Source organism: Pelecanus crispus, chromosome 5 (genome assembly GCF_030463565.1).
Source record: "Pelecanus crispus isolate bPelCri1 chromosome 5, bPelCri1.pri, whole genome shotgun sequence".
NCBI classification, from domain to species: domain Eukaryota; kingdom Metazoa; phylum Chordata; class Aves; order Pelecaniformes; family Pelecanidae; genus Pelecanus; species Pelecanus crispus.
The window spans coordinates 82317072-82341143 of NC_134647.1; the positions used below are offsets into that span (position 1 = coordinate 82317072).

A 24072-nucleotide genomic window follows, 5' to 3' on the forward strand; every position below is an offset into this window, starting at 1 on the left:
CCTCTGCTGTCGCTTCTAAAGCAGCAGGAAAGCTTTTGAAGCAGAGGATGATCTTACAGAAGTACAGGGAAAAAGGCATTCAAAGAATGCTGAAAAATTTTGGCGGAGGCACATTTTTGTTATTATTTCAACCCGTTGTCCCACAAAGGCATGGTTCAGCACGGTGAAGCCTATGGTGCTACACGGCTCCCTTGTTTGGCTCAAGCTGCCCCTCCAACAGACAGTCTGTTTTTTTTCCGAACAACTCCCAAAAGCTTGGCTCTATACTTACAATAAGCTTGGTGTGGGGTTGCAGGTTAGATATCCTACAGTTTGCCGTAAACACCAAACAGCCTTCCTGGAGCGGTTATTATGTTCCTTCAGAAACCCAAAGCTTCAGGGCAGAAAGCAGCCATAAGTGGTTTTTCTTCAGGATTATTTTGTTTCCAGTTCTTTAATTTCATGAACACCTGCCCGGACTAGGTGTAGGGCAAAGACTGCAGAGGAAGTCTTGCCATATTGAACTCATCGCCAATGAACAAACAAGGTGGCCCACACTCTTAAAGCAAAGCTATTTTCCTTTAAGGTCATGTTTTCCAAGCCAGAAGAGATCATTAGGTCACCTCATATGGTAACAGATTGGTTTGAATACTTGCCTAAGGGTGTGTATTCTGTAATGAGGTCACTTTTGATAAATTAATCATAATGAGCTCTTCAGCTACAAAGTTTTTTTTCTCCAGCCTTCAAACTATTTGTGACTTTTTTCTGTATGATTATTTTCTGTATTATCTATTTCTGTTTTCTACACAGCCTTAATCAAATGCAAGTACCTGTAAATACAGAGACAGCATTTGTCCACTACACACAGGAAAAAACCCACCTCCAAAACCTACTCGGTCTTAAGTAGAAATTTAAGGATGTGGGATTCGTCCCTCAGTTCTTTAGCCTTAGTTTACATTTGTCTCCCAAAACTTACGCCATGCAGGGAGTCATGCCCTGATCAGCAGGATCAAGTACTTTTCCCTCAGTGAAGGAAATTACAGAAAATACTGAAGAAAGGGGAAAAAAAACAGAAAGAAAATAGACTATTACCCTGGTAAAATGATGACAGTGCATGGGAAGGATTGACATAAAAGAGCAAAAAAAGGTAGCTTTCTTAGAAGTTAAACAGTCACGAGAAAAGCTATTTTCGCTGCCATTTGGGAAAGGGACTTCTGAATTTAAAGAATACTGCAATAATCTAGTTATGTGATTTAAGATGAAATAGAAAGCTAAAGTATATGTTGTCACTTTTTTCTTTAATGAAATGCTACACTTAAACGTCTTCATTTGAAAATAATCTGTATGTGGGTTTTTTTAAAAATAGCATCAATTCGGTAGTTAGGAAAAAAAGGTTCACAGCATGCTCACGGCTGACTGGATCTGGAGGTTAGCTAAGATGTTATCCTTGCTTGGAAGTCCAGCAACGCTGGGGAACGCGGTCTCCCTAAGAACGCTGATGCAATTCATACCTTGAGTCTTTTTCGACTCCAGAGGTTAAAGAAAATTTGCTGGTGTATGGAACGCTTTCTTAAAAGAAGAAACTGAGAATACAATTGCATGGTTTTATTTATTAAGAAAAGCACAGAATTCCGTTTCCTCACATATATAAAGAATCAAAGAATTTGAGATGGTTTATTTCCTCATAATCCCAGGCCTCTTTTGGCTTTCAGACTTTTCCCTGTGTTGTTTCTCAGGATCACACTGTTAGGGCCCCCGTCCTGCTACCTTTACCTCCTCTCGTCGTATTTTCCCAGCATCGCTTTGCCACCTGTGCTTTTTTACGCACCTTTGTTGAGGGCAATGACCGTCCAGTTTTGGTGGAGGCCCATACTACTGTAGCTACCTGATTCCACGAAGCAGCTCGACGGCTTTTTACAACCATCTTAAATTCAGGGTAACTTCAAAAGATTTAATCCAAACGATAACTTCATGAACACCCTCTGCAAGCAATTTTCACAAATAACTTTATTTCTGCCTTGGGGTGCTATTTTGAGGCATCACACTTTTTCCTTCAAAAAGCAGGTCTCACACGTATTTCTGCACGGGCAAACCACAAATCGAGCGGCAGGCTGACTTGGGCCGCAACACGCCGCTGTTTTCAAGCCACGTCAGTGCAACTGGCCACAATTCGTCCAGCCTCTTACTATCTCCCAGCTGCTCTTGTTTCCAGAAGCCCTGAGAAAACAGCAAAGGCACAGGCACCTATCGCACGTGAACAACGCGCCTGATCCGCGCTACCGCGTAACAAATCCAACGCTTTAATGAGATCGCGCCCCGCGTCGAATACACGCGAAGCCAGCTGACCAGCCGTGCCGGGGAGGGCAGCTTTACGCCGTGCGCAGGCAGCTCGCTTGGCACAACACCAGGGCGACGGAGAACCTCGCCGGAATTGCCGACCGCATTCCCCACCAGCTTAATTTACGCCTCTTGAAAGATTGGTTGGTGGAGACGTTTTAAAGGACGATTGGCAACATACCCCTTGCATCTGCAAATTAGTTGTCTGAGCGTGACAGGAGTGCATATTGAAGAAAAGTCACCATTAAACTAGCAGCGGACGCATTTGAATCAGCTGTGAAAGTAAAGCATAGATGCCAAAAACCGAGAGTCAGATCAATTTTCTCAACCAAGAATCAGTACCACAGAGCCAGGAGAAGTTGAGCTAAGCCGAGCTTCCATCGCAATTTACCATGGCGTATTTACAGTGTGGAAATACAAAGAATATGGCTGTAGAGCAAGGCATACAGGACTTTTCTGAGCAGTCATTTCTCAGAGAAACTCGTCTTAAGTTGAGACAATCACTCTTTCTTAATTACTTTAAATGAAAATTCTTTTCTGCGTAATGCTATTTAGGTCACCTGAGTATATTAAAACAGTCAAAGATTTACAGTCAGATGTAATTACATCAAACTTTCCAAGGGATTTTTCCAGCTGTTCTCTGGAATTAATGCATAGCGTTAAGGATAGCTGACTGGAGTTTTGTACATGATAGCATTTTTTAGACATGTTTGCATTTAAAACGTAGTCTATATAAAATACAGGCATTTCAGATTTAATTTGCATGCTATTTTACAAGGGAAGAAGCTCAGAAGTTCCAGTGATCTGATGTTTGGACATTGAATTCTGAAACAGGTTATTGCTTTAATTCCAGACTAACATGTTCCGTAGCCAAAACCAAGGTGGGGGGGGGGGGGGGGGACACGACACGTTGTCTAATTTTTTTATTTTAAAGTTTGTTCTTTAGCTTACGGGCCCAGTAGTGAGCTTTACCAAGTGCCTTCAGTTCCTTTAGCCATGGTGGGAAATGGCGATGTGCATCCTTTCGTGGGTTTGCTTTATGGGACAGGGTCTCACCCCTGGGCGGCCCTTGGGTTAGCTTCATTTTGGCCACGATCCAGAAGGTTTTCCAGAATTGGTATAGGCGCGGCTGGAACGCTTTTCCTTCGCCATTTGCTGCACAAAGCGAGCAGAAGCACAGTCGCTGTGATTAGGGTGAGAGATTCCGACAAGGGTAGAGTGGCTCCTCCACTCGCCAAGATACGTGCACAGTGTTGATAAAAATAAATCTTGCATATCTCATGTGTTCATGTTTCCTTGCTAGCCCTCTCCCTCTTTTCTGATGCTGGCCCTCACTGTCTCTCACTGTCTCCAAGACGGAGGAAGAAGCTCTCTGTAAGCCTCAGACTCTAGGAAACTCCTCTTACTTTTCCACAGGTCCTTGTAAGTGGCTAAAGCTCTTTTCAAGTTGTTGATAGATTTTCAGGATGTCAGGATCATGTTTTCCCCCCCTTTTGAGGCCTTGGTTCCTTGTCTTTATCAAATCCTGACCTCAAGAAGAATCTTTTCTGTGATGATGGTGATTTGTTTTACTTAGAAAAATAAAATATTGGTATGGGGACTGTAGATACATCGTTGTATCATAGACGCCTAACAGGTCTTAGACTTGGGAAAAACCTGCAATTCTTCCCTTCCTCTTAAAGCAATTTCTGTTGAAAGCCAAACGCCATCAGGTAAGGCAAGCAAAGTGTTGAGCGTTATAAAATACGGCCATACGGCCTTCTGTGTTATACCCATCGGGCTCGTCTATTCCTTGCTCTTGTCCCATCGTTCAAACATCCTCATGAGAGCTGCCATGCTCGTATCAATACCCGTCACCCAACGCAAGAAACTCCCGTCGTGAAGAACTTTCCTATGTCTCCACATGTCCATTCTTCTTCTCCAGATAGCACAATTTAGCTGATACTGCTGTGTTTCAACGAGCAATGCCCAGAAATCCGGAAAACAACTACTTTCTTCCAGCTTTTTGTGCCAAGAGGCAAACAGAGCGCTAAGTATCATCACCACGAGAACAACGGCAACTGCGTTGGAAAAGAGGAAGGAGGTGCTCAAGCGACAGGGAAGGAAACACAAGGATTTTATGTCCACTCCTGGCAGGAATGAGGTCGCAGCACTCACCACTGCAGTTTGTTTCCCTCGCCACCCTCAGCGTGAGGAGCCGTCGCCTGCTCCAAACGCCACGCAGAAATCTGTCATTTTATATTTAGCAGCGGCTGCGACATCGCACTCCAGCAACAACGCATTTCACAGAAACACAATAAACCGGTAACTCAACAGGTGACAAGGTTAGAGGGGCAACACCGGGCTCCGTATTGCATCGTGTTTCATTAGGTGCATTACCGTGGGCAGCGGCCTGCGTCAAAACAGGCCTTGTAGAAAGAGCTTTCGAAGCCAAACACCCAACCCGGATCACGCAAAGGCGTATGTGTTTTTAACAGCGTCCACAGACAGCATCATCCGGGAGTTTTTGGGGAAAGCTGAAGGAGAGTCTTGCATGGAGCACAGAGGTTTGGGCAACCTGGGGCAAAGGAAGCAGTTCCCGGCGGATTTGTTTCTTTGTGTGTGTGTGTGTGATGAGACACCTGCTAGCTCCTCACAAGCGAACCTTGCGTTCGGGGAGCTCACTTCAAAGCATTACTTCAAACGCTGGAAGTGTGACCCAGATTTGATAAAAACGAACCTGCAGCAAGGCCCGGGAAGAGCTCTCACAGGTGCCCGTCTCATAGCGAAACCTTTAAAGCGTAACAGCAGTGAGGTACGTTGCCGTGTTTAGCGCTTAGCCCAGCGTTCCCAATCCACCGCTTTTGGCTGGGGTCCTGGCCGGCCCCGGGAGCAGGAGCGGGGCTGAGGGGGGCGAGGGCGGCGGGGCAGGAGCGGCCGGATGGACGGGGTGTGCGGGCAGCGGCTGCGGGGGGCCGGGACGGGGCGAGGGGAGGCCGGGAGGCGGCGAGGGGAGGCCGGGAGGGAGTGAGGGGAGGCCGGGAGGCAGCGAGGGGAGGCCGGGACAGGGCGAGGCCGGGAGGGAGCGAGGGGAGGCCGGGATGGGGCGAGGGGAGGCCGAGAGGGGCGAGGGGAGACCGGGAGGCGGCAAGGGGAGGCCGGGATGGGGCGAGGCCGGGATGTGGTGAGGGGAGGCCGGGAGGGGTGAGGGGAGGCCAGGATGTGGTGAGGTGAGGGGAGGCTGGGAGGGAGCGAGGCGAGGAGAGGCTGGGACGTGGCGAGGGGAGGCCGGGATGCGGCGAGGGGAGGCCGGGAGGGAGCGAGGGGAGGCCGGGACGGGGCGAGGCCGGGAGGGGTGAGGGGAGGCCGGGAGGCGGCGAGGGGAGGCCGGGACGGGGCGAGGCTGGGATGTGGTGAGGGGAGGCCGGGAGGGGCGAGGGGAGGCCAGGATGTGGTGAGGTGAGGGGAGGCTGGGAGGGAGCGAGGCGAGGAGAGGCTGGGACGTGGCGAGGGGAGGCCGGGATGCGGCGAGGGGAGGCCGGGAGGGAGCGAGGGGAGGCCGGGACGGGGCGAGGCCGGGAGGGGTGAGGGGAGGCCGGGAGGCGGCGAGGGGAGGCCGGGACGGGGCGAGGCCGGGATGTGGTGAGGGGAGGCCGGGAGGGGCGAGGGGAGGCCAGGATGCGGTGAGGTGAGGGGAGGCCGGGAGGGAGCGAGGCGAGGAGAGGCTGGGACGCGGTGAGAGGAGGCCGGGATGTGGCGAGGGGAGGCCGGGAGGGAACGAGGGGAGGCCGGGACGCGGCGAGGCGAGGCCGGGAGGGGCGAGGGGAGGCCGGGAGGGAGCGAGGGGAGGCCGGGACGCGGCGAGGCGAGGCCGGGAGGGGCGAGGGGAGGCCGGGAGGGAGCGAGGGGAGGCCAGGATGTGGTGAGGGGAGGCCGGGAGGGGCGAGGGGAGGCCAGGATGCGGTCAGGGGAGGCTGGGACGCGGCGAGGGGAGGCCAGGACAGGGCGAGGGGAGGCCGGGATGGGGCGAGGGGAGGCCGGGACGTGGTGAGGCGAGGGGAGGCCGGGAGGGAGCGAGGCGAGGAGAGGCCGGGACGCGGCCAGGGGAGGCCGGGAGGGAGCGAGGCGAGGCCGGGAGGGGCGAGGCGAGGCCGGGAGGGGGCGAGGCGAGGCCGGGAGGGGCGAGGGGAGGCCGGGAGGCGGCGAGGCGAGGCCGGGGGGCGGCGAGGGGAGGCCGGGAGGGGGCGAGGCGAGGCCGGGAGGGGGCGAGGCGAGGCCGGGAGGGGCGAGGGGAGGCCGGGAGGCGGCGAGGGGAGGCCGGGAGGGGCGAGGCGAGGCCGGGAGGGGCGAGGCGAGGCCGCACGAAGCGCGGAGCGCTCCCGGGCAGGGGACGGGGCCTGGCGGGCGGGCGGGCTCCCCGACGTGAGGCGGCCGGGCCGGGCCGGGCCGGGCCGGGCCGGGGGGGGGGGGTGTCGGCCATCCGCGGCCGTTCCCGCCCGCCCCCGCCGCCCCCTCAGCGCGGCGCGGCGCTGGCGCTGCCCGCCGTCCCCCGGCGCCGCGGTAGCGGCGGGCAGGGCGGGCCGGCCCCGGCGGCAGGGGCGGGGGCCGCGGGCCGCGGGGCGGCGGCGGAGGCGGCGGCGGGGCCGTCGGCGCGGGGCAGGACGGAGCGGGCCGCCCGGCGGAACTCCTCGCTGCGCCAGGTGTAGAGCAGGGGGTTGAGGGCCGAGAGGCAGCAGAGCAGCAGCCAGCTGGCGGCCTGCAGCGCCGGCGGCGCCGGGCGCAGGAAGAAGGCCAGCAGGCTGACCCAGAGCAGCGGCTGGGTGCCCAGCAGGAAGACGCAGCAGAGCAGCAGGACGGAGACGCTGCTGAGGCGGCGCTGGGCGCGGCGGGGCGGCGGCGGGGCGGCGGGGAAGGGCAGCTGGTGCAGGAGGTGGAAGTTGAGGACGCTGACGCGCTTGGCGCTGCCGCGCACCCGCCGCACGATGCCCAGGTAGCAGTGGAGCAGCAGCGCGGTCTGGGCCAGCAGCGCCAGGGCGAGGAGCAGCGCGGTGTAGCGGGAGCCGCCCTCCGCCGGCCGCGGGGGAGGCTGCGGGGCAGGGCCCGGCGTCCAGAGCCCGGGCAGCAGCGGGAGCAGGAGCAGGGCGAGGGCCCAGGAGAGGCCGATCATGCAGCCCGTGCGCCGCCGCTGGTAGAGGGCCTGGTAGACGCTGGGCAGCTTGGTGATGAGCACGTACCTGTTGAAGGCCACCAGCAGGTGAGAGGCCAGCGAGACGGTGAGGCCGAGGCCCAGGAGCCCTCCTCGGAGCAGGCGGTACTCGGCCGAGCGCAGGGAGGACGAGTTGGGGGGCAGCAGCCCCAGCACGGCCTCCTGGGGCATCCACAGGGCGCAGACGCTCAGGTCGGCCGCGCAGCCGTTGACGATGAAGGCGTTGCTGGTCGTCTGCAGCTTCTTGAAGGAGAAGACCAAGTAGATGACCATCGCGTTGGATAAAGTCCCCGAGATGGCTAGGACGGCGTAGAGCAGCGCCAGGAAGATGCGTGTCCCGGAGGAGTCCTCCCAGAGCAGCAGCAGAGGCGAGCTAGCGCTCCAGGCAGAGGCGTTGGGCATCTCGCTGAACGCGGCTCAGTTTCGCCGGCTCCCCGCGAATCCCATCCTCGTCCGGGTCAGCGGATCCTGCCGCCGGAGCGCCCCGCCGAGCGCGACGGAGGGCGCGCAGCCGAGGGGCTCCGAGGCGGGTGTCGGTCATACGAGCCGCGAGGTCCGGAAAACGCTGTTGGAGGCGACGATCCCAGGAGCGGCAGTGGCCGGGGCGGGCAGGTAGCGAGAGATCCCGCAGATCGTAGCTAGCGAAGGTGGGTCCATAGGGAGCAGGTAGCTGCCAGCAGACCGGAGCGCGACTGAGGATTCTCTGCCTGGGAAAATGCCAAAAAGCAGCAGCAGCACCTTGCAATCAGCAGCAGGAACGGCAGCAACTGATACGAAGCTTTGCGGTTTCTCCTGTGCCACGGTACGTACACTGTATATCATTCCAGGAAGATTCAGCCCTTCCACTCTTCATGAATTATTCAGCAGATTTTCAACTTGTTAAATCAAGAGGAAAAAAAAAAAACAAAAAACCCAAACCCTATCGTGCTCCAGAAATACTGCAACTACAGTCTGACTCTTTTCTCTTTGCCTCACCGGTTTCCTGGTTCTAACCCATTTACACAACTTTGATTTGCAGCAAGCCTTCAAACCAGTACCAGTCGCTTCTGTCCAAAATACAGTCCTTTTACTGTAGAAACTCCTCTGCTAGATACGGAAACCGATTGTTTCTGATCTTATTTTTCTTACGAGAAAGCACACTGTGCTTCTGCAAGCTTAAAGTTAATTTCAGAACGGGTCTATAATAACGATAACACTTTGCAAATTAAATCTTCCAAACACGATAGATACACAGATCCTTGGTAAGACAGTACCTTCTTATTTGAGGAAGCTGGTTCTCAATCTGCAGGTTCTACCTTTCCTCCCAAAACTCAGCCCGTCCCAGCCCGCAGGAAATCCTGCATCGCCAACCTGCCGGAGGCGAACGCTGGCGCCGGTGAGCTCGCAGATAAAACACGATCAACGTAGCGGGTGAAAACGGTCTCGCGCAGGAATGAATTCACAGCACAAGTTCCCGCAGAGGTGAGTGGCAGGTTCTTAGGCGGACTAAAAGCTGGTTGAAGCGTGGGGATTAACGCTCCCCCTCCGGACAGAGAGGAGTTGGTAGTGGGATTCTCCCAGGAACTCTACAGTGCTTTCCTCGACCAGGGACAAAATGTTAACTGTCCTCAGCCCGGACAAGATTTAATAAGAAACTGAGTGAAAGAACTTACATTTCCTGTCAAAAGCTTTCCAGAAAAGGAATGCTGATTAATTTTGTGGTGAGCTTAGGAGAAAAGCTGCTTTTACAGGTGGGTGATATGTGGGCTACAGAAGTAAGCAATCTCATAAGGTATGAGCTGTATAATGACCAAAGATACCTTTATAAGGTGTTTTTAGATACTGTTAAACCCACGATGCTAACAAATGACAATACCAAAATTATATATGAGGATGTAATTATAGTTACAGTGGAAATTCTTTAAGGTAATGAAGTTAATTGGTGTGGGTCAATGGATTGTTTTGTTGCAACAGAGCACATCTTTTATTTGTCAGAAAGGCTCGTGTTTGCAGTTGACAGGACTGTTGATCCAAATGTGGATTTGTTACAAACATGAGTATCTGTGCTCTTTTTTAATTAATTAGATTGCTCATGTGCTTAAGGTTAAAGACGTAACCCGAGTGATTTACTTGATCAGTCCCTTAATTACCATATTTTTTGCCTGCTGCACTTTACAGTGTAGATCTAATCAAGTGTCAAACCTTTGAGGCCTTTCATTGTTTAGCTGTCAGTAGAGAACAGTTATTACAGAAACTCAAATCCTCCTCTTTCTGCAGTACTGCAATTGAAAAATATTCTCTAAATCTGTAACAAGAAATACCTCCCTAACCAAAAAGCTCCATAAAGCGTACTTTCAAGAGATGATTAACAGTTTCATAAGGCATTAGCCACGGAATCAAAGGCCCAGTAGAGACCTCTAGACTGATTTAATCCATCCTTACATGTTTATCAAACCTCTTTTTAAAGATCTCGCGTGCTATAGCTTGTTCTCCCAGAGCAAGGAGATACATATGAAGCAACAGAAATGGTGAAGTTCAAGGATAAATGAACACAGGGTATGAAACAGATTTCAGGGTACTTCTTAAAAGCTACAGGGTTCTGAAGACCGCCCTGACCTTTCACTGTCCCCAGGTTTGTTGTGGTTAAGCAGCTGATTGTTACAGAATACTGGCTATATTTATCATTCAGTTTTAAGAACAAAAAATGCATTGCACGTTAGCTGGTAATTACTGTATTTCGTATAAAAAAGGCAATAGAAGTTAAGTCTGGAAGAAGGCTCAGGGAGAGGTTGATGCCTGCATACTAGAAACTTTTTAAGGAGCTGTTCTTCCTTTATACTTGCTCTCCACATCCAAATCAACTTGCATGAGTTGTCTGAACGTAGTGGCAGAAGCCTTTTATTGCATTTTGAGATTAGACTGTCACTGGAATTTGGGCAACTTCTCAAGCATCCACTGGATTCCCGGCTTTGCCACTCCTTTAGAGCGGCTGTGTAAGAGTTCCGTACTGCCCGCGTCACCTATTGCGGTGCGGGCTTACCTGACAGCAGTTAAGCAACGTTAGAACCATTTGTGACTAGTTTTTGAGTGACGGAAGGATAAAAAGCTAAATGAAAGCGTGATTCTTTAGGTTCTTATGGACGAAGACCCTGCTGTGAGCGAGACTAAGAAACCTGTTGCACGTGCAGAAAGGACGAGGTATATCACACCTTTAACAAGGGTCCTTGTCCAGGGGGGAAGAAAAAAAAGTTTCTTCAATTCAGACACAGCTTTTAAATTATGGTATTTTGAAATATAACCTTTACGTCGTAATATCGACATGTTGATTAAATATTTGCTGTTATACAAAGCAAATACAAGAAGGTTAGCTGCAGCGATCAGTTATCAGATACCTATCATACTGTCTTTTTGCAACAGCATCTTATTTATAAATATGTTAGGTGCTTTAGAAGAAATAAGGTGATATGGAAGAGCTACTTCTTCAATTAGAGATCTAATCATATTGGTTCACGTCAACAGATCAAAGAAAAGCCAAGAAACAAGGAAGCTGGCTGATATAGGCATTTTATTATCAATTAGCTGTATGTATATATCTCTCTCTACATTTCAAAATTAAACAATATTTTAATAAGGAAAACTATTTATAACAAATATGACAAAATTCTTTATAAGAGGTAGAATTACCTTACCATTAATCTATAATTCGTATACAGTATAGTGTATATATATGCACACACATGCTACTTTGTGTGTGTATGTTACATATACACAGTTGTGAAAAAAGTACAATATTGCATGTAAATTTTATTCAGTGATTTATATAGCTGCTCTCAGTATTGCTTATTAACACTTTCAGTACAACTTCCCATAGCAATTTGTGATCTGATCTTTAAAAAAAAAAAAAAAAGTGGCACTTTATCTTAACTTCAGTTGTAAAGCAAATGCAGGGCATTCACAGGTCTTCAGGAACAAAGACTGACAATTCAAGTTTTATTTTCAAGTTTCCGTAGATACCGGAAAAACTCATAGGTAACAAATCTTACGTTTTCATCTTCTAAATTAGCGGCAAATCAAGTCTTCACAGCCGCTTACGTTTTTTTGCTTACTACGCACGTATGGAGTTCTGAACACTTTACACGTGATCTTTAGTACTTTGCTGTAATACCACTTCATTCCAAGTCTCATTCTAATCACACCCGATTAAACTATACGTTCAAGAGCATCTTTACTACTGACAAAAACATTCTGTGATACAGGAGGTTACATTAGCTGTATGTTTAACAATAGTTTCCAAATTAAAAAGTTTATGAAGCGTCCAATTGATAGGTGAAAATTTAATATACTTCCAACATTTACTTTAGTATGCTTTGCTAATGAAACTGTACACGTACTGCCAAACGTAGGTTAAAAACACCCAAGTATGCAGCACTGCCAAAGTCACTGTACATACACGTTCCTACCAACTTCAGTTTGGTCTGCCTTCATTTTTGCAGTATGTATTGCATAGCAAGATTTAACATTCTACGTGGAAAAGAAAAAAAGTTAAGACATTCCTTTAAGACAAACTGAAAGAAAGTGTTAATTGTACAATTGAATCATCGGATAAATTCCTTTCCCTTCGCAACGAAAGATGTAAGGTACATTACATCTCAACAAATATTTTCCCTTTATTTTTCTTTCATAGTGTTTCCTTATGAAACATTAGCAGCTGAAAGTGGAAAGCAGACTATGTATCAAGTGCTTTCAGTTGCCAGTGTGATAACTTGTCTCTCACTAGTTAGGCTTCCATTAAGTTACCGGAAGACCAATTAGTGAAAAAGTAATGACATTAGGCTTTTAGCAATAATGATGGACCCATAAAACAAGAAAAACATCTGGTTCATAAAAAATTTCTCATCTTTGATAAACAGGAAAAAATTCTTTAAAATACACATTTTTGTAGCAAAGAAGTGAACACTAAATTAAAATATATTCTAATTTTTACATAATTTTATATATAGCGCTTACCAAAATATTCTCTTAATACATATTTTAACACTGTACACAAGTTAATAAATGCCTTAATGAAACTCATTAGAAATATATTCAAGCTGTCTCAACATTAAAAATTTAAATCTGTATATAACATAGGGTAAAATAATTTCCATAAATTCAACATCAGTGCATCTGCAGTAGTCATTAACAAGAAATTTCTGCCTGTTAAGAAGTCTCCTCTCGGTGTTAAGTTTTTAGTATGTCTTGTATTGACGACGACTCCTCCGAGTGAGCAGCTTCCTTAAGTTCTTCTCCTTCGGGAAGGACTTGGATTTTAAGAGCGCAGCAGGTTTCACCAAAGCGGCAAGGCTTTAGTACTGAACACGCTCAGGCTGAAGGGACTGCGCAGAGAAGAAAAACTGATTAAAACTCACTGGGGAGGTTATCCTTGTATTTAATAGCATTTTGCACTTAAGGAGTAGAGGAAGGACAGGAAGAAGAAAAATAAACAGGAAGTTGGAGGGGGATCTGAATCTCTGCATAGGTAAAGATGAATAAAATAGAAGAAACTCAAAAGCCAGATACAGTAAAGTCCATCAGCTTTCCTGTATCTACACTTATGTTTCCAAACCAAATTGTAGAGATCCTTGAAGAAAGTGTTACAAGTCTCCTTTAAAAGAGCACCTTAAAACAATACCTTAAAAATGTGTTGGAAACATATGATTGCAGTTACTATAATTGAATTGTTTCCATTTATCCCGAATGAGAATCAAAAGTGCTACTGTAAGAAATACAGCATACTTGAGATGTTGACTCAGGTAATGACATAGGAAACACATACGGTGTAGCTAATTACCGAGAAAAAAAAGCTACAGCGGTACAATTATGCTCATGAATAGATGTATGCATGATTACTAAAACCAGATGAAAATAAAACACTGCAAATGGTTCACCTGGATTAGCAAGCAGCCAGTATAATTAAGAGGAAAGCATAGCCTGGTCTACTCTATTTATTCACATTTCTGGTTCTGCTGAAGTCTACGGCTTTATTACAAAGTAATTAATCAGTTTAGACAGCCTCCAAACATTTTATTACCGCCTATACAGATGTGTTCAGGAAGTCATTCTGATGGATAAAAAACGCAAACCATATTTTAAAACTGCATCAGTTCATCAGAATTAGAGAGAACTGTTGGAGAACAACGTGAGTCCCAAGAAAGCTCAGAACCTTGGAGCCTTCTCTTCCATTTTCCCACTGTTCCTAACTGGTCACTGCAGAAACGCTCTTTGGAATCCACAGTGAAACCAATTAGTCAAAGTGCAGAATAGATATATAAGTCTTTAGAGCTCTACCTAATACCACAAAACCACTTTTTTTTCCTGTATCTTAAGTCTCAGTGTATATTTCCAAAGTTGTCTTTTAAATGCATTTTCACATCTTGAAGATCTGAGACCATCTGGATATTCTCTCCTAGGTTGAAAAAGAAGTGCTGCCAGCATATAAAGATTTGAAAACCACTGACTGAAAAGGGACTGGCTTTGGTACTGAATGGATTCAACACGAAGGGTATCATTTAATAGAAAATACTTTACTGTAAAACTAAACAGATGTAACAAGAGGGTTTTCCTTATAGGCTCAGAATCACCATGGCATACACAGTCGTAGAAGCTTATTTTTCCCCACTCTATTCTCTAATATCATTCTGGATTATTAGCTGTGGTGAGAGCATTTGTCAAGCAATTTATTGCGTGTGTAAGAGCGAGGCAGAAGGAATAGCCCTTCATTAATGAGCACTTGGAACTTCCGCTCTCCTCATGATCCTGAAAAGCTTTCTCATTTTCCGAAGGGTATTTTAACAAACAGAAAGATGGTTTCGTGGTGGACTTGGCAGTGTTAGGTTAATGGTGGGACTGGATGATCTTAAAGGGCTTTTCCAACCTCAACGATTCTGTGATTATTGTTAGACTTAACTAGAGCAGTATTTGAAATGGATCCTTCAAAACTGAATTCCAAGTAAAGTTGATTAACAAACATAAAAAAATGCGTGAAATTTAATTATGTACTCTCACATGTTGTACAGTAGTAGATTGCATTAGGCTTGGACAGATGAAAGACGACCAGAAAGCGCTGTATGCTTTTGGCGATCTTAGGAACAGCGAGCGTTAGTTGCCAAAGAACTACGAACAGCAGCGCTTTACTTCGCAGGCAGCAGTAACCAGGAATTCTACATCTTAATTTATATAAGCAAACGAGCAAACCATAAATTAAAGATTCTGAAGTTTGAAGTAAAATTCTTACAATTGTTAGGAACCCAAGCTACAAAAATACGGACAAAAATTAATGGCAGCATATAAAAAGAACAAATATCCACGCAGCACAGATTGCTTGGAAACAAGATAACGTGTTTTGTTAATTTTCATTACAGATGGGTAGGCAGGGTTTATTCTATTTAATTTGCAAATTGAGAAATATGTTTTTTACTGTGTTCCCACCATAGCTCTACTTCACATAGCAATTATTTCTTCCTAATGTTTTAAAGCCTTTTCTAAATACAGGGAAGAGTTCAATCTAAGCAGCATTTTTCCAGATTAAGATTAATTGATGTGACTTCCCATAATGTTCCTATTACTAGAAACATGGTGATAGCCGTGACAACCGAGCTGTTGTAAGGTATACAGGATAATTTTTGAGTTTGAAAAATTAAATTATAGCTGTGAAGCATTGGGTTTGGGGTTGGTTTTTTTTTTTTTTTTTTGCTTTTGCAGTTAAGTAATTTGTGCTATTAAATCTCTTCACATTGTCCAAAGAGATTGACTGTAATATTTCAAAGCCTGTAATTGTGATTTCCCTCCCTGCACGCCCCCCTTTTTTTTTTTTTAATCTTTTGAGGAGTTTTCTTTTTGAAAATTTACATTCCTGCCTCCTATTTGCAGTGACTCAAAGTATGGCCTGTGATTCTGAAAGCTTTATTAAAAACAAAAAGCCCTAATCCACCTTTACAAGTGATATGCTGGTATTTAACAAAATCTTATTTAAAATAGAGGTAAAAACAGAAGGAAAAAACCAAAGAAAAGTGCTGAATTGCAATGACTAGAGTATAAAATCAGTTAATTGAGTATAATTCTCAACGTGTACTCCTACAGTGGCCCCATGCAGTGTCAAGCTTGGCATTTTGTACCCAAGTATCAGACATTTAAATAAAGAACTAAGAATTGTAGCTTCACTGCAGTGAGTGATATCTAATGAAGTTCATGCTGAAGCAACTGCTTAGATCACGATCATTTTTCTTCTTCACTAGGAGGCACGGAAAGCCTCCTGCAAGAGAAAATAAGCCACAGATCCATCTAGGCACTAGAACTGTATTTGCATGCATTCAACTTCAGGACCAAGTCAGCTGCGAGTTAACTTTTAAGAGGGAATGACCCTGTAGCATTCAGGGCTATCTGTTAGGACCTGAACATGCACTTTTTCCAGATAATTGCAAAAAGTAGTTTAAGTTTTTTCAGTTGTGCATCAACTCTTCTAAAACACTGCTGCAACAGAAGTGTTGCAGCAGGCAAGAATTACTGTGACTACAGAAGCTCCACTACAATAAATCGATATATTATAGAAAACGCATACACACTCGAAGTGATCCTTTCAATCTGCTAAATGTACAGATCAGGAAGATGCACTAGTGTTTGTCTGTCTTTTTGCAAAGACTGGCCTATATTCATTAATGGTAAGTTCTTATTAAGAAAAACTTCCTACAAGTATAAAGATCATGTATATGAATTTTAAAATACTGCTACACTTCTCAGTTTTCTGAAATTTTTCCATCTTGCCAGTTTCCATGACAGCTATAGAAGCAAAAGGTGACTCATCTGAAGACTACCCACTTACATATTCTTCAATAAAAATACATTTTAAAGAGTGATATTTAGATTTATAACTATTCTAAGAACAAAGTAAAAATCTTATTGTGGTACCTTAAATGTGATTATACTCAGTATTTCTGGAAATTATAATTGTGAGACATCCTGTTTAATCAAAATATCCAATTTGTAAGATTTGCAAATAAAATATTTATTCTGTTTGGCTAGAATGGCAAGTTGTCTATTCTATGAAAATCAAGCTTTTCTTCTAGTTCATCAGCATATAACAGCATAAACATGATAAAATGGAAGTGGATTATAAGCTTACAGTGATGAAAGACAAAAACCATTAGGGAAAAATACATGGCTAACAACAACAGGAAGTCACAGTCATGGTTATTTTTTGTTTGTTTTAAATGGAATGTGGAACAACAGTATTACTAAATGGTTTTTTTTAGATGTTTCATTACAAAACAGGGAAAAAAAGTATTGAATAACTTTCTCTTTCGTACTGGGGGAAAAAAATTACGTATTTGCATTGCATAAAAATAACGTTCCCAAATTCCTCACTAATGAGATTAAAGAACATTAATTAGAACTGAACATTTACTGTCCTGACCATCTTAAAATGCTCCTGCACCACCCACGTTGATAGTTAACAAACTTAGAAAGAGAAATAACGAGTGACAAGGTGATTTTCTAAAATAGAGTACCTATGTGATTACAGATGGTTAGCTTGATATCTAACTTATCTAAGTGAGATTCTGCTGCTAAGAAGAGGAGGAATATAATTCATATCATTCAAGAGTTCTTTGATGAGAAGTTAAATGAATAAACATAACCACCAGTATATGTAATAGACTGTAACAGACAAATACCTAATGTCAGGTACATTATCTGATGTGCTCCAATTAGAAAAAAGTGCAATGTAATACAAACACTTACTGCAGCAAGACTAAGATTTGGCTGACACGACTTCCAAGTAATTTCAGTATCTAAAACAGTGAAGTGGAAATCATTAAACAGAATTCTGCTGCCAGAACTGGTATTAAGGCTTGATGCAACTCTGTAGTTTGCTTATGAGCTTAAGACCACTGTTGAATATCACCCAACGCAAAATAGCTGGGTGTCAGTGGTTGAAGTGGTAAGACAAACCAATCTGTCTTGGTTGGTTAATTGGTCCCATTAAGAAAAGGGGAGGGGAAAAAAAGCCAAAAAAAATGATGCTTTTATAGAGCCAAATGCAGAGTGCCACATTAAAAAAAAAAAAAAAAAAAATCAGGGAATGCAGGACACTGGACTAAAATACAAGTCAGTATCTTGGATGGCAAGAGCTTTTTTTTTTTTTCCCCCCCTCCCCATGAACTCCCAGTGCGTCACAGCTAAAGAAGCCAACACAAGCTATGGATTTATAAGCAGGACAGCACTGAGTAGCAAGCTTTCTGGACCTGAAAGATGAATGTTAGAGTGTTGCATCTACTTCTCGAAAAACACCTTTCAAAAACTGTAAAGGATGTGAACACTTTCCAAAAGGATCTTTGAGCCAACTTAGCTTATCCAAAGACAATCAAGTTGAGATGACTAGCATGAAATATCTTCATGACAAGAAAATAAGGTAATAAAGAACTGTAACAGTGACATAATAAAGAGATACACTAAATTTCAGATTAAAAGTGAAACGGTTTTAAGCATGACTGTACTCAACCACTGGGACCAATTATGAAGAAAAATTATATTGTCTTCAAAATAAACCACCATGAAGATGGATCTGTATTAGCCAGTAAGTCAGAGGCTCGCTACCAGACAGAAAGCATTCAGAGATTAAATGATCAAATAATCTACTCTTGTCTTAAACTCCATGACATCACAGTAACTGCACTCAACTCAGTCAACTGTGCGAAAAATGGGTAACAATTTAGTACACTCCACTGTGATTGTGATGGATGCACAGGGCCATATGGTGTATTTGGAGGCACATGCAACATTCAGGACATGTTTGAAAAACATCTTCCAAGCAGGGATTTCCTGCTTCCATAATTACATTGAAATAAGACTACTTTACAGGTGAGTCAGAAACTCGTATTTCGCGACATAGATTTTGCATGACATGATTTTTCCTAAGGAACGGTGCTTCTCACACCACAACACATAAAATTCTTTTTTGTTTACCTCACTCTTCCAGACAAGACTGAAAATAGCATCCCATTCAAAGCTCTTGCTATATTTGACTGTGTATAACCTCTACTCCTAATCAGCAAATTAGATAAAGCCAAGAATTGTTCAAAGGCTACACCCTTACATCCTTCCATGCATTCCTAAGTCATTAAGATAGGTAGGACGATTAAAAATATTTTTAACAGGAGAAACGTGCATTCTAGAAAGCTTTTTCTGCAAAAGTGTTTCCCATTCAACCTAAAACTTTATACTATGCCTAACATATTTCATTTGAATCACTGTTTTAACTCACTTGATAGTTGTATTGCAAGGGAACAACAATTCATTTCCCTCTTTACCACGATGCGCGTAGCTGCAGTCCCTCTCTGATGCCAAGATGGCCACCTGCTCATAAATTGCTCTTTTCCTCTTCCTTCAGTTAAGCCGTAATCAACATCCTTTGCTTTTCTGCCTTTTCCTAAGTATTTTAGTCACCATTATGTAAGAAGGAAATGTGTGCTACGATACTGGAAGATTCTGACACACTGTAAACCCAGCCCCTCTCCCCACACATATTTGGGGAATTTGTGTGTCAATTCCTTTACGTTGAACCTTGAGAGCTTATGAGATTAAAGAGAAACATAGTGCTAACCTAGAATTCTCTAAGTATCTAGACATAAACAAGAAACAAAGTGTCAACCATTAGTTAATTTCTTAGCCTAAGCTTATAGCTTCTTAGCATATGCCTATGCCTACGCTACCCTTGCTTTCATTGTTAAAAATTATTTGTAGCATAAAGGTATGGCAACTACCTTTCCAAAGGGGATGACAGTTCTTAGTTTTTAAGATGTATTTTCATCCAACCATTTAAGCTGTTTGAGGAAATGTGCTGATTGTTTGCGTAATGGTTTATGTTATCATTTGGTACTCTTGTAACTTTTGGCCTATTGTGAACAATGTCAGCTTATTTTCATGACTGAGTCACATTACAGTTATAAGGCATTTCTTCCCTTTAGGGCTCTGCATGTAGGTTTACGTATTTATGCATAATACGCAGCTGTAACTAGAATAAGGAAAAAAACTCTTAGGAATTGCTGCTGGCAGCATGTCATTTACAGAAGGTACCACAGAAAAGAATGGGAATGGGTTGACCTTCCAAAGAATTATTGTCCAAATACATTAAATATGACACAATATTGAAGGCAATAAAATAAATAAAAAAAAAAATCAGACATTTTACCACTTAATTATTCAGATGAGTGATTGCTCTCTACCATTGCAGGTGTATTGAGTTTGGTTCCAGTATACTCAAGTGGAGCCTCTGTCAGTCCTCCTGAGGACTGAACTTCTGTAAGTGTGTTGGATAAAAGACTGGGAACACCTAAAAAAGCTGACTTTCCAGAAACATCGGAATTCGTGAACAAATGAAAAACTCATCGATGTGTCTCAAATCAAACATCCTCAGCTTGCTGTACAGCTTTTCACCTCTCTCCTCATCTCTACGCCTGGAGAAATTATACCAAATTAGTTACTTAAACTAAAGAGTTCAAGTAAGAGTTCTCTTGTTCTAGAAATGGTTTCATGATAAGAAAACTGGGATGGTTTCTATAGCCAACTTGAGAAAAATCTCAATTATATATAGTTTACCTCAATCCCATGTAGCAGGCAAAACCACAGCCAAATTAAAGAGGTAGAACAACTTAAAAACTGAAAGGATATGGCAATGTTCAAGAAGTCCCTTCCAAGTAAGTTACGGCTGACGTTTCAAGTAAAATTTAAAGTCAATGCAGAACAACTCAGTGATCCTAAGATTCATGGAGTATTAACACTTATTTCCAGATAAGTTGTCGTGAATAAGATGCTAGATGTACTTTCAAACAAGGAGTCTGAAAGCATCAAGTATTTTAAATAGTTAATTTAGGTCAAGCACATCCTAGCACAGTAACTCTACTCCTTTTCCAGTGGAAGTATCCACTGAATTTATGAGAATACAGAATCAAGTTCCCTCAACTCACTTCATTATCAGTGTACTTTGGATTCTAGTCAGGTTTCAGTCATACATGCAATTTAATTCCACAGTGGAACAATGAGAAGTTATTTCCTACTGTCACCTATCCTCAGAAAGCGCAATTCATACTCCCAAGCTATAAACACGTGGCTTCTGAACTGTAAGTGGTGCCACACACTAGCTGTTAACGAGAGGCTAGATCCCCCACTTCCTCAGGAAAAAGGGAACACGCCCAAGAATGATCTTTTTGGCCAACATCCTAGAGACACACAATGTGTGTACTAGCTGTTTTAAGACAGCGGACTCGCCACACTCAAAGCCAGTAGCAGGTATAACACTAAAACTTTCTTTATACTGAAACAATTATCAGTGGTAAGGAAACAGAAGAGAAAGGTGTAGTATTCTTAAGTTAATTTTATACAAAGGTAATTTTATTTCCAGCAGCTAAAAAAATAAAAATCTAAAGTCTCTACTACTAAACAGAGGCTGACGGCTTCAATTAATTGTAGGCAACATATTCTGTTAAAAACAGTGCACTAATTTTTGTAATTAGTGGGTTATCAGATCTTTGGAAACCAGAGATTTTAAATTATTTTTAGATTTATGGTAGTAAATAGGTTTATTTTTTCCCTAAAATAGCTGAAGTTATTTCTGATTTCATAACTGAAGTTACGATTCTAATCTCTCTTCTCTGCATTTTGTATAGAATCACTTTCAAGTTGCATTCATTTATCCGTGCATCCTCTTTACAGACTCTTTCACACAGAAAAAGGGTACAAAATAAGCCCGAGGCAGCAAAGTGGTTGAGGAATGAAAGCTAAAATGGTGAGACCATCAGAAATACCTTGCTGTAAAATACTTTTCACATTTAGTGTTAGAAAAAGACTAGGTTTCAAGTCAAGTGGACTCATCTTTCAAACGAGCCCTATCTTCAAGAATGTTGTACCTTGCTTTTAGTATGATACATACAAAGGCTTCTCTAAATCTGTTACTGCATGAAGATTAAGATACATAATAAACTTATAAAGTATGTTATGGATAATTTGAAATAAAAAAAATCTAAAGGATAAGAAGGTCCATAAAAAAAGATATCAGAAAAGGTGTTAGTTTAAGTTCAGGAGTGATTTACTTTCATGAACCCTCCACGATCTAGACGCTTGAAAGAGATGGAAAAAAAAGCTTTAAAAGGTAACAGACAAAGGCGCTGTTCAGAAACATTAAAGGAAGCCAGAGAATTATGCTGGGTTAAGATTTTTTTTGCGACAGCTCTGCTCGCAGAAGCAAGGAAGGTTCAGCATCAGTCAGATGCCTGAAAGTGCTGTTGTGACTATGGACTTACAGGAATTGATTGACTCTGGTATCGTGCCGGAGGAGCTGTAAGGCCCATAAAGGAAGGTTGATGTGAACTCATCCACCACGGTGCTGTGAAAACTGGTTGGGCTGCTCAGGTTGTTGCCACTACTGCTGTTTCTGTTGTACAAGTTGTTGTTCAGTTCATGGTTATTTCTGTGAGGCAGCTGCAAGCTGCCGTTCAAGTGGCTGGACATTTGGCTTACAGAAAAACCTGTCCTAGAGGGCAATGATGTCATTTTGCTCTCATCGTCATCTGAAGCGGTACACAGGTTCCCTAGAGAACTGGCTAGTCTGGAGTTTATGGAAACGCTGAATGGAAAACACATGCATGGGAAAAAAAAATACACACAAGGTATGTACAGATACATAATAAAAAAAAAAAAACAACAACAGACAATTCGGAAGACATTAGGTGAATAACATAGACCATTATGAAGTAATCTGTGTTTGCACACAGGTTCATCTTCTAGCTCTCAAATAACGAAAACCAGAATTCTTTGTCAGGAGTTCCCAAACTCTGTTCATTCAAGCACTGCCATGGCCAGCCTTCACCTCTGTCAAACCGTATCCACACGCAGGAGGCGGTGTTAAAAGGTTTAGGCAGCGGCTAATCTACATTGAGGTACTCTGTGTACACCTAACAGTTTAAGAACTCCTGTTTCTTGAAATCAGGAACGTGATACAAGTCCTCAAGTAACCAAGAAGTAATATAATAAAATTTGAGAATAAAAATAGGGTGTCCTGAAATATCTCTTTAAGTTATTTAAGTCTATTTTCTTCAAGTAGATATTTGTGCCCAGAAGTTATCAAAAATGCGTCAATCATTCTAAATTTAATTTAACATCCATAATTACTTAGTACAATAATAATAATGGAATTAAATAGCAATAAATCAAGGGTTCATAAAAATCATGTTAATTACCGCTCAGTATTCTTCTAATACTAACAGTATATAGGCTTGCAAAACTTCTGTAAACTCAGATGAGTAAAAAAAAAAACCCAAACCTGAGCAACATAATACTGTTTCTGATGTAATGCCACCAAAACTCTCAATCCATTAGTATAGGTTTTGGGTTATCCAGTAGTATAGGCTTTGGGTTTTGTTTGTTTTTTAAATTTTTGGCTAGCAAATCACTTTGCAAGTGAATTTAAGCCTTCTTACACCCAAGAACAGTAAACGCTGCATAGACCGCATATGTGCTGAAACCCACTGTAATATACAGTAAGTATTTGTACCAAAATAAGAAGGAAAAAAACCTTTTAAGGTTAGAGCCTGAGGATGTGGGAATTCTGCTTATTCTTTCTGCAGATGGTGAATTAGCTGGCGTCACTTTGGAGGCCTTCAGAGGAGACATGGATCCTTCTGTGCTACCTGAAGTATTCAGTCTAAAAGGAGTGCAGAGTTTTAGTGAGAAGGAAGATTTGTATAATTAAAATAAACATCTCTGAAACATACACAGCCTTTCAATACCCAGACTGACATTTTAAAGAATGGGAATTCTCGAGTGAGTACTGAGAACTCAGTAGCGATAAATCAGTTTGCCTGTTTTCAAACATCTTTTCAAAAAAACTTTTCAAATATCCCACTCCCAAGTTTTTTCCCTGCTGTACCATATTATACAGTTATAGGCTACTTTTCACCTTGATAATTTGTAAAGGCTAAGTGTCCATTTTGTATCCAATTTACTGTAAATTGATTATAAATTTTAGATATTGTAAATTTGAGAAAGAATGCTGTTTGTGCTTATAAAGTAAGTACAAGTAGAAAAACCCAACACTGTAGCTTCCATGAGAAGAACGCCATCGTTTCCAAATGACAGCAAGAACATTTTTACAAAGTTGCACAGAACATACAGCTCCTTCTAGGGTGGGACTCTTAATGACCAAATTCTTCATATTTTGATAATAAGCTGTAAGTATGGTACACTGGACTACTCAAAAATGTTAGCATTAGAGCTGTCCGTATTAGTTTGTTAAAAACTAAGAAACAAATAGCCCTGCAGTAATATGACATTCTCTCCATCCTTAGACCAGGGCATATTATCATGATCAGCTCTTAAAGGATGAAAAGACTTGCATAGAAGCTACAAGCACAGAAGGAATGACACTGAGCAGAAACAGCTTTAATTCCACATCAGGACAGGGTAAACAGACATCTCCAAGGTTAGACATCTGAAGTAATCTGTCTCAAAAATCCAGGTTGTCACAAAACTGATGATAATGTGTTCTTTTCAATATTAATGCTTTA

General features: G+C 43.5%; 2 protein-coding genes across 5 annotated transcripts in view; both read right to left on the reverse strand.

Annotated features, from left to right (window-relative positions):
• Positions 1 to 6808: 6808 nt before the first annotated feature.
• GPR88 (G protein-coupled receptor 88) lies at positions 6809 to 7903 on the reverse strand. Its single transcript, XM_075711553.1, has one exon. The coding sequence runs from the start codon at positions 7901 to 7903 to the stop codon at positions 6809 to 6811; it is 1095 nt and encodes a 364-aa protein (XP_075567668.1).
• A 3239-nt stretch (positions 7904 to 11142) lies between these two features.
• Positions 11143 to 24072, reverse strand: part of CDC14A (cell division cycle 14A) — a 66805-nt gene continuing 53875 nt past the window's right edge. For 2 of the 4 annotated variants that reach the window (XM_075710018.1, XM_075710017.1), the window contains 3 exons: positions 23061 to 23210; positions 21811 to 22133; positions 11143 to 12855 (listed from right to left, as the gene is read on the reverse strand). In XM_075710018.1, the coding sequence (XP_075566133.1) occupies positions 12842 to 12855; positions 21811 to 22133; positions 23061 to 23210 (487 nt within the window). In that variant the 3' untranslated portion in view covers positions 11143 to 12841. Of the gene's footprint in view, positions 12856 to 19914; positions 19969 to 21810; positions 22134 to 23060; positions 23211 to 24072 lie in introns of those variants that run through there. The other 2 variants (XM_075710016.1, XM_075710015.1) reach the window with 2 other exon arrangements.

Bases quoted from the DNA above. Each gene is read 5' to 3' on its own strand.
- GPR88 (XM_075711553.1), bottom strand. From the start codon at position 7,903: ATGCCCAACGCCTCTGCCTGGAGCGCTAGCTCGCCTCTGCTGCTGCTC.